Here is a 16,533-nt window from a genome sequence, read left to right on the forward strand (position 1 = left end):
TTGCTGGTAACCGTTTAACTTTTTGAGGAGCTGCCAGGCTGCTTTCCAAAGTGGCTAGACCGTTTTACATTTTCACCAGTGAGGTTTGAGGATTCCAATTTCTGCACATCTTTACCAACACTTGTTATTATATGACTTTTTGATTCTAGCCATCCTAGAGAGTGTGAAGTGATATCTCATTGTGGTTTAGATGTGCATTTCTTTGATGGTTAATGATGTCGAGCATCTTTTCATGTGCTTATATTGGCTCTTTGTTCTTCTTTGGAGTAATGTCTATTCAGATCCTTTGCCCATTTTTTAATTGTGCTATTGTCTTTTTATCATTGAATTGTAAGAGTTCTCTTTATGTTTTAGATACAACTGCCTTATCAGATAATATGATTTGCAGATATTTTCTCCTGTGGATTGTCTTTTCACTTTCTTTTCTTTCTTTCTTTTTTTTTTTTTTTGGTGTTTATTTATTTATTTATTTATGGCTGCGTTGGGTCTTCGTTGCTGCACGTGGGCTTTCTCTAGTTGTGGCGAGCGGGGGCTACTGTTCGTTGCAGTGCGTGGGCTTCTTATTGCAGTGGCTTCTTTGTTGCGGAGCACAGACTCTAGGTGTGTGTGCTTCAGTAGTTGTGGCACATGGGCTCAGTAGTTGGGGCTCGCGGGTTCTCGAGCACAGGCTTAGTAGTTGTGGCGCACGGGCTTAGTTGCTCCGCGGTATGTGGGATCTTCCCAGACCATGGCTTGAACCCATGTTCCCTGCATTGGCAGGCAGATTCTTAACCACTGCGCCACCAGGGAAGTCCCTTAATGATTCTTAATTAGCTGTTTTTTTCTTTCAGCACTTTGAAATGGTTTTTCCTATCTTCCATTGTTTTTTAGGTCTGCTGTCAGACTATATGATCTGTAGAGAATATTTAAATTAAAAATAAAACTCCATTGTTAGAGACCAAGTGTCTATTTTTTTAAGAGCATCTGGGTTCTCCTCTTTTGCTCATAATTTGACTTAATGCACATCTCTGTCCCTTCTGACAAAGGTTGTAGAACTCATACTTGCCATCTCTTTGTGCATCATTGTGGATTTCCTAAAGCTCAGGTGATTTTCGTTCAGGATGGCATCCACTTTATTTTATGAAACACTGTCACACAAGTTCCACATATGTTCAGATAATTGCAGTGCTTCACAACAAATTTGGAATTGGTACTACTCTTTTCTTTAGTTAATTAATTTTATTAATTAATTTATTGTTTTGGCTGTATTGGGTCTTCGTTGCGGTGCGCGGGCTTCTCATCGCGGTGGCTTCTCTTGTTGCGGAGCACGGGCTCTAGGCGCCTGGGCTTCAGTAGTTGTGACATGTGGGCTCAGTAGTTGTGGCTCGTGGGCTCTAGAGCGCAGGCTCAGTAGTTGTGGCGCACGGGCTTAGTTGCTCCGCGGCATGTGGGATCTTCCCGGACCAGGGCTCGAACCCGTGTCCCCTGCATTGGCAGGTGGATTCTTAACCATTGCACCACCAGGGAAGCCCTGGAATTCGTACTCCTTATATCAGGGTTTGTCAGTAATAATCAAGAGGGAATTTTAACTTTTCACTGTCACATTATCATTGGAGGGATAAAAAATCCTTTGAGGGTTCTAATGTAGGTTTCACTGGTGGAAACTGGGATCACCATGAACAGTGATGGGCTGTTGCTAAAGTAAAGGCCCTCCCCTGATCTCCTTGTCTCTTGTGTGTAATCTTCTACATAAGAAGGCTATTGTTTCTTGTCTAATGCCAACATTAGAGCTTTAGGGATTGATGTGTTTTCTGTGACTGCTTATTGACCATTTCAACACCAGTTTCTTGGTCCTGAGTGGCTGACCTATTAACTCCTTGCCTTTTGCCATAGGATTTTGGCATTGGAGAAGCTGGGTGCTGTCTTCAATCAAGTAGCCTTTCCACTGCAGTACACACCCAGGAAATTTGTCATCCACCCTGAAAGTAACAACCTTATCATCATTGAGACTGACCACAATGCGTACACTGAGGCCACAAAAGCCCAGAGGAAGCAGCAGATGGCAGAGGTAAAGCATTTAACCTTCAGGGTTCAATAAAAAAGGCATTCCTGTGAAATTGTGTTGAAAAGTTTAAACCTCTGTGTAATTGATGGCTGTAGTCTTTGTTATATTTGAAGATCCAGGCTCTTTTCAGGTCCTTCAAGCAAAGCCCTTTGCCACAGTCCTTGGTTTTAGAGGCTTTCTTGTGACTTAAGACTAAAACGCTGAGCTGGGTTATTCAGTATTCAGCTATTTCTCTGAAACGGTTCTTCAGTCCTGGAACTTCCAAAACAGTCTGTTTCCTGAATTTGGGCCCAGAGGAGACTGCTTTTGTATTCCCCAGAACACCAGCTCCTTCCAGAAATCATTTCCCAGCAAAAAACAAATGGTCCCAACTATGTAAAACCGTATCTGGCCTAGAAAAGAGGAAACAAGTAGTCTTAGCAAGAGAAATCAGATGGGTTAGATAGAAAAAAGGTGTTTTCATCTTCACGTTTCTCAGACCGCCAGTCAGGTATTCGCCACAGCCGATGTTAGTTCTTTAGTTTCCCCTTAGTGATCTTTCCTCTTCCCCTTGTCTGTATACCTCTCCCTTTGATCCTGATTTTGGTGGACAGACTTGGCTACTTTGTGTATTATGAACACTCCCTGGAGGTGTTCTTGCTACTTGTCCACTTCTCACCCAGCACCCACCTCTGAACACACCAACTCTTCCTTGGTCCTTTGGATTTAGGAAATGGTAGAAGCAGCAGGGGAGGATGAGCGAGAGCTGGCTGCGGAGATGGCAGCAGCATTCCTCAACGAAAACCTCCCCGAGTCCATTTTCGGAGCTCCTAAGGCTGGCAGTGGACAGTGGGCCTCTGTGATCCGAGTGATGAATCCTATTCAGGGGAACACACTGGACCTTGTCCAGCTGGAACAGAATGAAGCTGCTTTTAGGTAAGGAGCCCGGGACATACAGAGTTTTGAAGACTGGAATGGGAATTCCCTGGGCTGTGACTAATACCTGACTCCTGGTTCTTTCTCTGTAAATGCAGTGTGGCTGTGTGCAGGTTCTCCAACACTGGCGATGATTGGTATGTGCTGGTGGGCGTGGCCAAAGACCTGATACTGAACCCCCGGTCTGTAGCAGGGGGCTTTGTCTATACCTACAAGCTCGTGAACACTGGGGAAAAACTGGAGTTTTTGCACAAGGTAGGAACCAGCCAGTGGTTTTCCTGGTTCTTAGGTCCTACTAAACTTTTCCACTTTGCACAAGGTAGGAACCAGCCAGTGGTTTTCCTGGTTCTTAGGTCCTACTAAACTTTTCCACTTTGCAAAAGGTAGGAACCAGCCAGTGGTTTTCCTGGTTCTTAGGTCCTACTAAACTTTTCCACTTTTGTGTAAGTTGTGGATCAGGTCTTTCTGATTCATCTCTTGGTGGCACGTGGAAAATGCTCCAGTGAAGCTCCGCTGCTTGCTGGTCCCACAGGAGGCCTGTGTGCTAACCACCCTCCATGGGGAATAGATGCATACTGAAGTAGCCCCTTGTTTTCTAGTCTTACTAAGTAGGCAGCAATTTGTGACCAAAATTCAGCAGTTCTAACGAATTAATATTCTCGGGGCAGGGGTGACTGTGGATTTCTGTTTAATGGTTACACAGTTTCCCTTTGGAAAGATAATAAAGTTCTGGGGATGGATAGTGGTGATGGTTGTGCAACACTGAATATGCTTGATGTTACTGAACTATATACTTGAAAATGGCTTAAGTATTAAGTCATGTATATTTTACCATAATTTTTAAAATAGAAGAAATTCCTATTCTCTCTTCCACACTGATGGCACATGAATGTGATTTCTCCAGGCATCCCACAAGGGGAGTGTTCTCTAGGAAGTAGTTACTTCACAGAGGCTTCTTTGTGCTAAATGCATTGTGTCTCCCTTACAACTAAGGTGTCCCTTAAACTAGCACTTCCTTCCCCTCCGTCCATGTCCCACAGTCACTTTTCTGATATTGAGGCTTCACATTTAGTTAATGGTGCCAGTTGAATTCACATGGGTTCTGAAGTGTTCATCAGGTACCAGGACTTCTTTTCACTTGTGGCATTGATCCACCTGCGGAAGTGGAGTGTTTACCCAAACACCCTGTTTTATAGAGACTGTTGTATGTGTGATTTATTTTCTCTGAGCAAAAGGTGATCACTTGCTGTCTGTCTTCCTGACAGATGCCTGTAGAAGGCATTTTGGGTTGAGGGGGTATGGCTGTATGTTTTAATAGCTGCATCACCTGTTTTTCCTCTCACAGACTCCAGTGGAAGAGGTCCCTGCTGCCATTGCCCCATTCCAGGGGAGGGTGTTGATTGGTGTGGGGAAGCTTCTGCGAGTCTATGACCTGGGAAAGAAGAAGTTACTCCGAAAGTGTGAAAACAAGGTAAACATGCTGGTAGAGGGCCCAAATGTAACTAGTGAGGAAGGAGGAGACCCTGGTGGGGTGGTGGACAGCAACTGTTGGAATCATATGTCTTTATCAGGACCTTCTTTGTCTTCCAATGCCAGGTTAAGAATTAGGCCCTTGAGACTTGAGAAGGGGAGGAGTAGGTGGGTTTCTTGACTTCTTTACACTAAGAGCCAGATTTCTCTCCTTGCTTCTGTAAGGAATTTAACTGTGACAGGCATATATTTCCACTATATTAAAAACAGTTAGCTCTTTTTCCCACCTTCTAGGAATTTATTGCTGACTCCTCTTCTTTGGTGTGTGACATTCTTCAGACCATATATATGCTGCAGTCATGGTAACCTGGACTTTGTTGATTCTGCACCCCAAGGTTACACCCATTGCTGTCCTTGTTTTTCCCAGCATATCGCCAATTACATCTCTGGGATCCAGACAATTGGACATAGGGTAATTGTATCTGATGTCCAGGAAAGTTTCATCTGGGTTCGCTACAAGCGTAATGAGAACCAGCTTATCATCTTTGCTGATGATACCTACCCCCGATGGGTCACAACAGCTAGCCTCCTGGACTACGATACTGTGGCTGGGGCAGACAAGTTTGGCAACATTTGTGTCGTAAGTTGATGTTTACTTGGGTTACAGTGATGTATAGGAAAGCTGACCCAGTTTGTTTGTGGTAAAGCCAAGGACCCAAGACTGTGCTCTCTGATATGGAAAGTAAAAATGGGTATAAAATTCTTTAAGATTCCCCTACCCACACCCCATTCACCTCCCTCCTCCCCATGCAACATGATTTAATAATGATAGATTTAGTGTGAGCTAAGGACTAATATTTATTTTTACTTTTTGCCAAAATTTTGGCTTATCTTTTAAAGCCCAGTCTGGCTTTTCTTATTTATGTTCTGTGGTCTCCATTTTTGCTCTTTAGTTTTTTGTTTTTTGGGTTTTTTTGCTTTTGAGTTTGTCACTCCTCGGCCATCAGAACAGGTGCAGGAGACTTGGGCTCAGGCCTCTGCCAAATTCGGGGCCCCAAGGTTTGCGTGCAAGGACCTGGGGCAAACGTTGCTTGGTGACCGAGGTGAGTAGGTTCAGGACCCAGCCCTGTGATTTGTGTCACTTCATTGTAGGTGAGGCTCCCACCTAACACCAATGATGAAGTGGATGAGGATCCCACTGGAAACAAAGCCCTGTGGGACCGGGGTTTGCTCAACGGGGCCTCTCAGAAGGTAAGATTGCAGAAGGCACCACAAAGGAGGGGCACAAGCCTGTGTAGTACATTCTTCATGACCCTCACCGAGGAAACATTTCTTTAGTGAATTATCCACAGTGCATGTGACTATGTTGAGTGTTCTCCCATGCAGGGTGGGTTTGACACAAGGTGACCAAGTTACTATCCCATTTTTATGACAATAGAATAGAAATTTTTCTGAGACATTTTAGCAGTGTAAATCTCTGCATAGTGGGTTCCTTAGAAAGGATGGTTGCACAGGTTCATTCCAGATACTAACCAGCTCTTCTCTGAAGTATGCCCTGCGCTTTTCTCTTCTCCTGTAGACATACTTCTGTATCTCTGGACTTTTAAAAATAGATCCATTTTAGAGGGCAAGCCTAAAGATTGCTGTTTTTTTATACTTTTCTGTGGTTACCTTCTTTTTGCAAACTTGATAATTTAACAAAAAGGTTTTTTAGTTATAAATCAAAAATGATCTAACTTCAGCATGTTTGTGAGGGCATTAAGCTCTAAGTAAATGCTAAGGACATTTCAAAGTATTTTTAAATTTTAGTAATTTTTGAATTTCCAAAGGTGGTGAAATCTGGCCTTTGGAGGCACTGTTTGCTCTTGGGAATATAGAACATGCTCCTGAGAGCACATATAGTCACTATTCTGGTTTCAACTTGCAGGCAGAAGTGATCATGAACTATCATGTGGGCGAGACAGTACTTTCATTACAGAAGACTACGCTGATCCCTGGAGGCTCAGAATCGCTTGTTTATACCACCTTGTCAGGAGGAATTGGCATCCTTGTCCCGTTCACATCCCATGAGGTGACATCTTCCACACTGGTCTGGCTTTTGCCTTCCCAAGGTTGTTTCTTGGTGCTAAATCTGCCTAAGAGGGCAATCCATTTTGTCTCCATCTGCAGCTAGGAGTGTTGTGCAATTTTTATAAGGTGACAGGAGTGCCTGGGGAGATAGGAATCTTGATTTTTTTCCCCCGCTGTGGAAAGCCATCTGGTTTTGTACTGTACCAGGGTTTGGTTAGTCAGAGGCTGAAGCCCCAGAACCAAACCCCGCACACCAGGAATGATGGGATGGTGTGGACTGGGCACTTAATGCCTCCTAGAGTTAGCTCTTGGATTGACTAGATTTGGTTTATGTAATTGCAGCCAAGGAAGCTGTGGTTAGGAATCTGACTTTACAAACCACTCTTTGCATATGGTGTTTTCTCTCATGTTTTGCAAATACAAAGGGGTTTTCTTTCAGGTTTTAGCTATCTTGTTGTAGCAGGAGAACCTGTGGTCGTGAGGAACAATTAGATACTTAACATCTCCTTGCATGGTAAAAATCGATAGCTTCTCTGTTCATTGTGCTTTGGAAACTGTAGACTAGTAGTTGAAATCACTTTTTTCTTTTAGTGACAGATTCTTTGTTTCTTTGCCAGGACCATGACTTCTTCCAACATGTGGAAATGCACCTCCGGTCCGAGCATCCCCCTCTTTGTGGGCGAGACCACCTCAGTTTTCGTTCCTATTACTTCCCTGTTAAGGTAGGTCTTTCTTGGAAACTCGAGTTGAAAAGGGGGATCCTCAGCATATTTAACCAGTCTTTTTCTCTGGGCCTCCCTCCCTTAAAAATCGGAACAGTCCTGAATGAAGGAGCATTGAGGATGTGGATTGATGGAGGCAGTAATGTGGGAGAGGAGTAGTTAGTCATATTCAGAGACCTCTTCCCTCAGGGCAGACCATAGCCAGAGAAAGGTTTTCACCCAGTTTTGCTAATCTGAACTCTGGCTACTAAGGGTCAACTTAGAATAGTATTCCTGGCTCTGTAAATGTAGTTCAGGTATCTGAGGGAGAATAAAATGCTTTCCTTGCAGTTGCTGCTTTAGCATGTGCCATTTTCTTTGGGCATCTAACCTTTTTCTTCCTCTCGTTTTTCCATGCCTTAGAATGTGATTGATGGAGATCTCTGTGAGCAGTTCAACTCCATGGAGCCCAACAAACAAAAGAATGTCTCTGAAGAACTGGACCGAACCCCACCTGAGGTGTCCAAGAAGCTTGAGGACATCCGGACTCGCTATGCCTTCTGAGCCCTTCCTTTTCCTGTGGGGCTTGTCAGAGACTTTATTTCCCTCACCACCTGGCTCTGAATCCATGGGACAGAAGAAGGGTGGCTGTATAATTAAGACTTTGTAATATTAAAGCTAGTAGCTCTTCCCCCATCCACTCTTCCCCTGGAGTGACTGGTTTCCCCTAAAATTGGCACTGAGATTTGCTACACTTCTCCTTGCCTGGTACATAATACATTGCCCCCAGGTTCCGGTGTGGAATACAGTGTCCCTTTTCCCAAAGCTTTCTTGCATTGATATTTTTGGCTATCCTCTCTACTTTTGTACACACCCTTAATTTTTAACTGGTTTATCTGTAAATATAGTTTTGTATGGTGTTATCTTTGTGGGAGGCGGGAGACAAGCTGAGGTGGGGACCAGGTTGGATATAGTACAGCTCTGGAGTTCTGCCACCCTGGAACCTAACCAGAAATACAAACCTAGCTTTTAAGGTGGCTGATGTCCGTGTGTCTTTTCTGAGAATCTAGGTGGGAGATTGGAGCCCAAGTTGGAGCAGGAAGAACTGAGTATCCTCCTTCCAGTTACCAACCTGGACTTCTGGCACCCTGTGGCCTCATGCTCCCAGCTCTGTGATGGTTTTTTTGGCTTTCTCTAGTCTTTTCTACTATGCAGATGAAACTTGGGCTCGATAGTAATTATATAGTCATCCATACCTCTTCCCATTGGATAGTGAGGAAGGGGGGCTGGTTTCTTCTTCCCTGTTTTAGCTCCCTTCTACTTTGAAGCCTTAGAGTGAAGGATTTGGCATGAATTCCAGCTGCCTAGTCTCTTAATAGATGCTCCTTTTACTTCCACAGCTCCTGAAATGATCATTTGCCATCTGTCTACTAGGAAGGATCAGTAAGTACAGAAGAACCTGCCCTTGGGAATAAAGTCAGTACATGTGGTCCCTTTTTAAAGGCACATGGGTAATGGGGGTGGGGGCGGGGAGGCCTGTCTTCAACAGACATCTTAGGCGGGCTCTGGAGGGCCTTTGGAGTATGTGGAGGCAGCAGCTGGACGTGACCCAGTCTCAGGTGTTCCAATTCACACTTGAGAATTCAGCCTTCCCCTGTCAAACTGTGGGAAGCCTTCATGTTCCAGGCAATCCGTCAGCTTCATTGAACATGGAGAGGCCTGAGTCATTTCTTTTCTGAGTACTTCACAGAGTAAAACCCTTTTTTGTTTGTGTGCTCAGCACTTCCATTGAACAGATTCTCTGGCAGGCACTGGGTTAGAGTCAGGAATGGAGGTGGTTAGATACAATCTTTGACCTCTAACAGCCCACATTCCGAGTGCGGAGAGGGTTCCTGATGCTATCCCTGGAACTGTGTATCTCTTTAATCACAGCTTGGTTTTGGATCAGTCAGTAGAGACCTAAGTTTTGCCAGGAATTGAATCCCTAAATAACACTTCATTTTCTCAGTTCATGGGTATACATAGTAGACAGTACTTTTGAATTACATTTGCATAGTCTAATTACAGGGCTCATTTTTGCTGTGGGGCGCCCCCCCCCCACTTGTTCCATTTAGCCTGTCAGATTGTATGATGTTGATGTGCGGTAGTGTGAGAAACTCAGCATCGATATTTGAGCAGTGGCTCCTTGTTCCTAGCCTCTCTCCTGAAATACTTCTTCCTACAGTAGTAGGGGGGTTACATAAGAACGGAAAGCTTGATCTCTGTATAGAATCAGGCATTGCCACCCTTTTTTTGTTTTTATTATGCAGTATTGTCCAACCCAGGGGAGGAAGACACCACATGTCACTCAGGGATACTGCATGCCATCCATGCTAGACAACATGGGGGTTGCATTCAGGAACCCAGTAAACAACTAGGGGCTTTGGGAGGCAGGCTTTGTAATATCAAGAGGGTGGAACTTCTGTTCTTGTGGGAAGTTGTGATTGGCTTGTTTGAATAAACCCACAGACTGGCAAGGAACTGAAACCTCCCCAGAGGTGGGCAGGAACTGTGCCTGGTCCTTTGATACAGAGGATTGTTTAACTAGGGAACCTCATTCATGAGAACAGAGTGGGGAGGGAAGCTTGGCGATTAGGCCACTTGAAGCCCTTCTGATTTTATAGCATGAGATACTGGACCTTAATTTTAGGTCTTACACCATAACTGGGAATGTGTGGTCATCTGATTATTGCTCCACTGGAGAGCCAGCGGTAGGCCAGGCAAGGGTGAATTTCACATTGGATCATCGTCTTGTGCTTCCAGTGTATTACAAGATTCTCTTCCATTCCCGGGGAAAATGATACAAACTCAGAGGAATTGTCAGAGAAATATGGGTGTGTATTGGAAAATGTTATCTGATAGATGACAGCAAATCATGAGCTAATACTCTGAGCATTGTGCTAAGCACAGTGAGAAATTCTCAAGGCTTGCTCAGTTGAACTTGACACTCTAGTAGGGGAGAGGAGGCTTACACATGTGAAATAATCAGCCAAATATGTTTATAGTAGAAAGAGAACTAGAATCAGGCAACGTGTCTGATCTGGTTGGGCCAAATAACAGCTGAGTGAATTTGGGCAAGCCATTAAAACTTCTGAGCCTTGGCTCCCCCAACTGTAGAAAGTGAAAGGAGAGATGTAATATATGCTGCACAGAAGTCCCTAAGTATGTAGCGCAACCTGACTTAAAACAGCATCTTAGTTCCTCAGAATCCCAACATTCATCAACAAGTCAGTGACCCTGTATCTCTTGGGAGTACAAATTGTGTTTGTATGTTTGTTTTATTTTTTTCCCCAAATTTTCCTAATCATGAAAATCATCCCTTAGGCCACTCAATAAAAAATATAGATTCCTAGGAGTCTCCCCCTTAAATCTGGAATGGAATTTGTAAATAAGTCTAGACATGAACTCACAGGCCTGAGTTCAGTCAAGTTTCTGCCTCTGATTAGATCCACGATTTTGGTCAGGCCAGTTGGCTTCTCGTGCATAACATGGAGATAAACAGGGTTGATGTCACAATAAAATGAGAGCATATACCTAAAACACCCAGCAGTCAGCCCAGCATGTTGTAGGTTCTTACTGATCCAAACCCCAGCCCTTAATATGTGGGGCTTGGATCAGCACAGTGAAGTCTTCCATTTTCCTTTAGGAGTCACCATGGATGCGGATCTCCTTCCCTTCCCACCCCTCACACATCACAGTGATGTTCTCTTTTCCCCTTCCATTGCTTTACTTTTGATGTGTCTATTGACTTTGTCATGTTCTCCGTTGGGGCCAAATGGGTACTGGATGAGATACGAGTTTTGAAGGATATACAGACAGCATTTCAGCTCCATAACTGAGGGGCCTTCTCTGGACTTGATTCCTCTGAATTCTCACAGCTGGAAAGATTTTCTTTTCTCCAGTTTTATTGAGATATAATTGACATACATCATTATATCTGTATAAGGTATACGTCATAATGGTTTGACATATATAGTTTAATTAAATCCACCATCTCTTAAATACAATACAAATACAATAAAAAGAAAAAGCAAAAGAAAAACTTTTCTTGTGAAGAGAACTCTTAGGATATACTCTTACCAACTTTCATATATATCATACAGCAGTGTTAACTCTATAGTCATCATGTACATTGCATTCCTAGTACTCATTTATCTTATGACTAGAAGTTTATATCTTGACCACTTTGCTCTGATGTCCTGTCCCCCCCATTCTGCCCCCCACGCCTTCCCTCACAAATCTGATCTCTTTTTCTGTGAGTTTAGTTTTTTGGTTTTGTTTTTTTAGATTCTGTATATAAGTGATGTTATACAGTAATTTGTCTTCTTCTGTCTGGCTTATTTCACTTAGCATAATGCTCTCAAGATTTATCCCGTCCTGCACGCACGTGCACACACACACACACACACACACACATTTTCTTTATCCATTCGTCTGTTGAGGAACACTTAGGTTGTTTCCATAACTTAGCTATTGTAAATAAGGCTGCTATGAACATGGGGGTACAGACATTTCTTTGAGTTAGTGTTTTCATTTCCTTTGGCTACAATCTCAGAAGTGGAATTGCTCTGTCATAAGGTAGTTCTGTTTTTATGTTTCTGACAGTTGTCCATATTCTTTTCTGTAGTGGCTGTACCAGTTTACAATCCCACCAACACTGCACAAGGGTTCCCTTTTCCCCACATCCTCACCAGCATTTATCTCTCGTTTTCTTGATGATGCCCATTCTAACGGGTGAGGTGATTTAGCTCACTGTGGTTTGATTTGCATTTCCCTAATGACTAGCTTTGTTGAGCATCTTTTCATGTACCTGTTGGCCATTCATATATCTTCTTTGGAAAAGTGCCTGTTCAGGTCCTTTGCCCAATTTTTTAATTGGATTTTTTGTGTTTTGCTTTTGAGTTGTCTGAGTTCTTTATATTTTTGGATATTAACCCTTTATCAGATATATGGTTTGCAAATAATTTTTTCCATTCCATAGGTTGTCTTTTTTACTGTTTCTTTTGCTGTGTGACTTTAGTCTAATGTAGTCCCACTTGTTTATTTTTATTTTTATTTTTTTTATTATTATTATTTTTTTGCAGTACGCGGGCCTCTCACTGTTGTGGCCCCTCCTGTTGCGGATCACAGGCCCCGGACGCGCAGGCTCAGCGGCCATGGCTCATGGGCCCAGCCGCTCCGTGGCATGTGGGATCTTCCCGGCCCGGGGCACGAACCCGTGTCCCCTGCATCGGCAGGCGGACTCTCAACCACTGCGCCACCAGGGAAGCCCCACTTGTTTATTTTTATTTTGTTGCTTGTGTTTTGTGTTTTAGGTGTATCCAGGAATTTTCACCATTGAGCTTTCTCTGCATATCAGTGGGTTTGCTTGTTCTCTGCAAAACAGGGTGCTGACAAGTGGAATTTTAGGAGCACAGGCACAAGGAATTAGGCTTGAATATGTTGAGACCAGTTTTGTCTAGTTCATAGTTGTTGCTGTAGGACCTACAGAAAGTGTTTAGTAAAATTTAGTGATTGGATACAGCTAAATTACAAATCCCATCTGTGTGAGTGTTAAGGGGACCACGTCAACTCCTTTGGTTTAGTTGTGCAACCAGGTAAATGGAGAACTCTGTCCTGTTTTGCAAAACACATTAGAGGCTGCCATAGAACTGAGAAGGAAGGCCACCCCACCAAGGCATTTGCTCTTGGTTATTAGGGTTTCTCCTGTTCTGCTGCTGTTAAATCTCTGCAATTTGGGTCTAAAAAAGGACTGAAAAGTTTTTAGCTGCCTCAACTTTTCCCTGACCTCACGAGTGGAGGTTCCACAGATGTTGTTTCATTTGGAAGATCTTTTGCTATGAATAGCATTCGTTTGGGGGAGGGGGGTTCAAGTTGGACTGCGGATGGAATGTTGGCTTTTTTTTTTTTAATGCTAGCAAGACAGCTGCTGGGGCTGGGAAAGACTCTTGGGGTTCACTGACCTCATGGGGAGAGCTCTGGTCTCCAGAATCCATGCTGCTCCCATGGCTGCAGCCTCTCTTGAGGTTATTAGTGGGAAGCCAGGAATGTTGGGGGAATTCTTCAAGTGAATCAACCTGGCTTTCAGTTGTTTTTTTTTAAATTCCTAAATTCTGTTTCTATTCAAAATAGAAATGCCATGTGTTTGTGTGAATCGTCCACTTGCTGATTTGCATATGGAATATTCTATGTGAATATTTTAAGTTTATTGCACCCTTAAAATATATTCAAGGGCTGTATCTAGAGCTCTGATGCTGAAGTCAAACCTTGTCCAAAAAAATAACAATGTAGGGATACAGATGACTGGGGTACATGGGTGACGATGTCTGGGGTATATGGGTAGGGAAGAAACACCTCTGTGGTCAGTGGCTGATTTATATTTGGGGATCTGATAACCCACTGTGTGGGCCTTGTATGAAGTTTGAGTGAACTGAAATCAGTAGATACGGACTACACCACTCAAGAGAATCCCCTTCACCACTCTGCATTAGCATCACCAAGAGCTTTTCTGTAGAAGCTTTGAAAGCCAACATCAAGAGATATGCCTAATACACTAGAAGATGGTGCTACATTCATTTATTCCACCAATATTTACTGAGCACCTACTGTGTGTTACCTCCTTGAATATCTGCTCTACACCCAGGAGTTTTTAATAACTTGGCATGCTGTTTCTGTCCCTCTGAGTCTGGTGGTGAGGTTGGGTCTGCCAGAGAGCCTGGTGACAAATTTCACAGGATCCTAAGGCCCATGTCTCTAGTTTTCTCAGATAAAACAGGCACAGCCTTGGGATTTCTGGGAAAAGTCAGAAGGTCCCAAGTATGAAAAATGAGGAGGTGGAGAGTAGACAGCCAAAGATTTTAGGTCAGGAAGCTAGGAAATCTGTTGCAGTGGCTTTTCTGTTCTGCTCCAGATTACTCTGCTGGGGGTGTCTGGGCCTCTGTATATTACACAATCTGGTAATAATAATCAAACATGGAAATCACTAGGTGGTTTCCAGGAGAATGAGGGAACATTGCTTCTTGTTTAAAATGAAGCAAAAGAAAACACCAAGTTTGGAGGAGACACAAGGATGGGAGACTCAACTGGACGTAGCTAAAGGCCCCTGTCAGCACCAGCTCACCCTCTAAATCCAGCAGCTCTGTCAGCACCTAGTCAGGCTTGGCTGTAATCCCAGAGGCAAACCCACCCCAGTTCCTTGCCTCTGTCTTTTAGAGTCTGGTCCTCAGATTTTTATCCCACAGGCCCACCCAGCAGAATTTACCCTTTTCTAACTGCAAGCAAAATCTCAGGGAATGAGAGTTGCTTTTGATTAGGCCATTTCAGGAGAGTTTTTACAAGTTAATAATTTGGGGTCATGAGTAAATGTGTACAAGCTAGTGTGACATGTGATGGTGAAAAGTATTAGCATTTACTGTGAGTCATTAGGGGGTCTAGTGCTGTTAACAAGGCACACTGAGGAATCTCTTGCCTTTAAGGAACTGATGCTGCAACTGGAGAAAGGCGACTTCACGTAAAGCAATCAGAAACAAGATCCCATCTGCCAAAAGCCAAGTAGGAGTGAAGTCCATAGAAAGAACACTGGATATGAAGTCACATGACCTGTGTTCACCAGTCTCTAAGCTTGGTCTCAGCTTCCCTTCTGTAAAATGGGAGAATAAGACCAACCTCTTGTTACTAGGGGTCATAGTAACAGCAAAGTGCTTTCCACTGAGCTTCCAGGGTGTCTGAGGAGGTGTGGCCACAGAACTTGGATCCAAAAGCGCTGGGAGAACTGGAGCCACTTCCATCTTGAATTGTAGCCCTATATGCGATACTTTGAAAGAAAGGGGCATCATTCTAAGACAAGAGGTCCTGGAGAGGGCACAGTGGAGTTTGTTCAGATTTCTGTGAGACCCCAGTGATATGCTGTGGCTGTACCCCCATCACCTCCACCCCACGTGCCCTCCCATGGGCTGCTTGACTACTATGAATCAGCTTGGTAGAAATACAGCAAGGCCTTGCTGACGGTGTGGCCAGTGTAGTCACGGCCTTGGGCACAGGGGTGGGAAATTAGCCATAACACATTCCAGTGTGGGCATTATTGTCCTGCTGGAAGTTCCAGTGTGGGCATTATTGTCGTGCTGGCCAAACCAGGAATCTGGTTTTGTCAGTCCAACTGAGAAACAATTTCTTGGGAAGCTTTTCTTGAACAACTACTTTTGCCAGGCATTGACATTCAGAATAAGATATGCTAACATCTTCTAGGCCAGCATTTCCCAAACCAGGTGCCGTGGAATCCTAGATGTTAATAAGGGACTCCTTAGTAAAGGATTCTGTGCTTACTTTCAGGGAAACATGCAAACTACCTTGGGTAGTTTGATGCTTTGAGCACAGCCCTTCCCCTGTCCCTTGCTCTCTATTTGTCCGCTGGTGGGGGAACTAAAGGATGCCTTGAGGGAATTGCCTGGCTGTCCAGTGGTTAGGACTCAGCGCTTTCACTGTCGTGGCCCGGGTTCAATCCCTGGTCAGGGAACTAAGATCCTGCAAGCCATGCAGTGAGGCTGGAAAAAAAAAAAAAAAGTATCCCTTGGGGAATTGGCCCACCCCTAAATATTCCAAATATAGTCTAAGTACATCAGGGAGCTTGTTAGAGATGGAGCTCCCCCTTAAGTTCCCACAGAACTGCGGTAGAACCATTCACAGCTCTCTGACGCAGGCAAAGTGAGAGTGCCCCTTGTCCTTGGAGATGGGTTGAGCAAAGGATTTCTGTTTCATGTCATCAGGAACTCCCACAAGTGCTGTGCCAGATCACGTATTACACCAGGACGGGCCAAGTTATGTAAGGAAGGAAGCCCTCTGGCTGTGTGATCTTGGGTTAGATACTTCATCTCTGGGCTCATGTCTCCATCTGTAGACTGGGTAATTGACTGGTCCTCAACACTGATGATATTTATCAAAGGCCTTTTCTCCATCTAATGTTTGTCCCCCTATGTACACATGCACTCCAGTCACTACCACATCACCCAGTTTTATTAAGTTTGGTAGAAGGGTTTTTGTTAGAGTAAACGTTCTGGAGAGGAGCTGGGGTAGCCCCTTAAAATGACCTAGCCTGCCTGGGAGCCAAGACTTGGTTCTGCGGACTCCCACCATTAACTTGCCACCGTTAACTTGCCAGGCGCACTTGGTCAGAAGAGTTCCAGTCTGATCGTCTGGGTTTGTGGCCCCCTCCTACTCCACTCTCCAAGGCAGGCTGGGGCCACGTGGCCCTGCCCCGCCCTTGCTGGCTCCAGTTTCTGAGTCAGTTGCAGTGGCCTG

The 16,533-nt window shown here is 44.2% G+C and overlaps 1 protein-coding gene across 2 annotated transcripts in view; it reads left to right on the forward strand.

Moving 5' to 3' along the window:
* SF3B3 (splicing factor 3b subunit 3) overlaps positions 1–8,237 on the forward strand; it is a 46,119-nt gene extending 37,882 nt beyond the window's left edge. The window contains exons 18-26 of one of the 2 annotated variants that reach the window (XM_082608232.1): positions 1,873–2,047; positions 2,754–2,959; positions 3,058–3,214; positions 4,305–4,430; positions 4,857–5,069; positions 5,582–5,680; positions 6,357–6,500; positions 7,117–7,221; positions 7,624–8,237. In XM_082608232.1, the coding sequence (XP_082464358.1) occupies positions 1,873–2,047; positions 2,754–2,959; positions 3,058–3,214; positions 4,305–4,430; positions 4,857–5,069; positions 5,582–5,680; positions 6,357–6,500; positions 7,117–7,221; positions 7,624–7,764 (1,366 nt within the window). In that variant the 3' untranslated portion in view covers positions 7,765–8,237. The remainder of the gene's footprint in view (positions 1–1,872; positions 2,048–2,753; positions 2,960–3,057; positions 3,215–4,304; positions 4,431–4,856; positions 5,070–5,581; positions 5,681–6,356; positions 6,501–7,116; positions 7,222–7,623) is intronic. The other variant, XM_082608233.1, reaches the window with a different exon arrangement.
* The last annotated feature ends 8,296 nt before the right edge of the window (positions 8,238–16,533 follow it).

This window comes from Mesoplodon mirus, assembly GCF_964341445.2.
Source record: "Mesoplodon mirus genome assembly, chromosome: 19".
Taxonomy (NCBI): Eukaryota; Metazoa; Chordata; class Mammalia; order Artiodactyla; family Ziphiidae; genus Mesoplodon; species Mesoplodon mirus.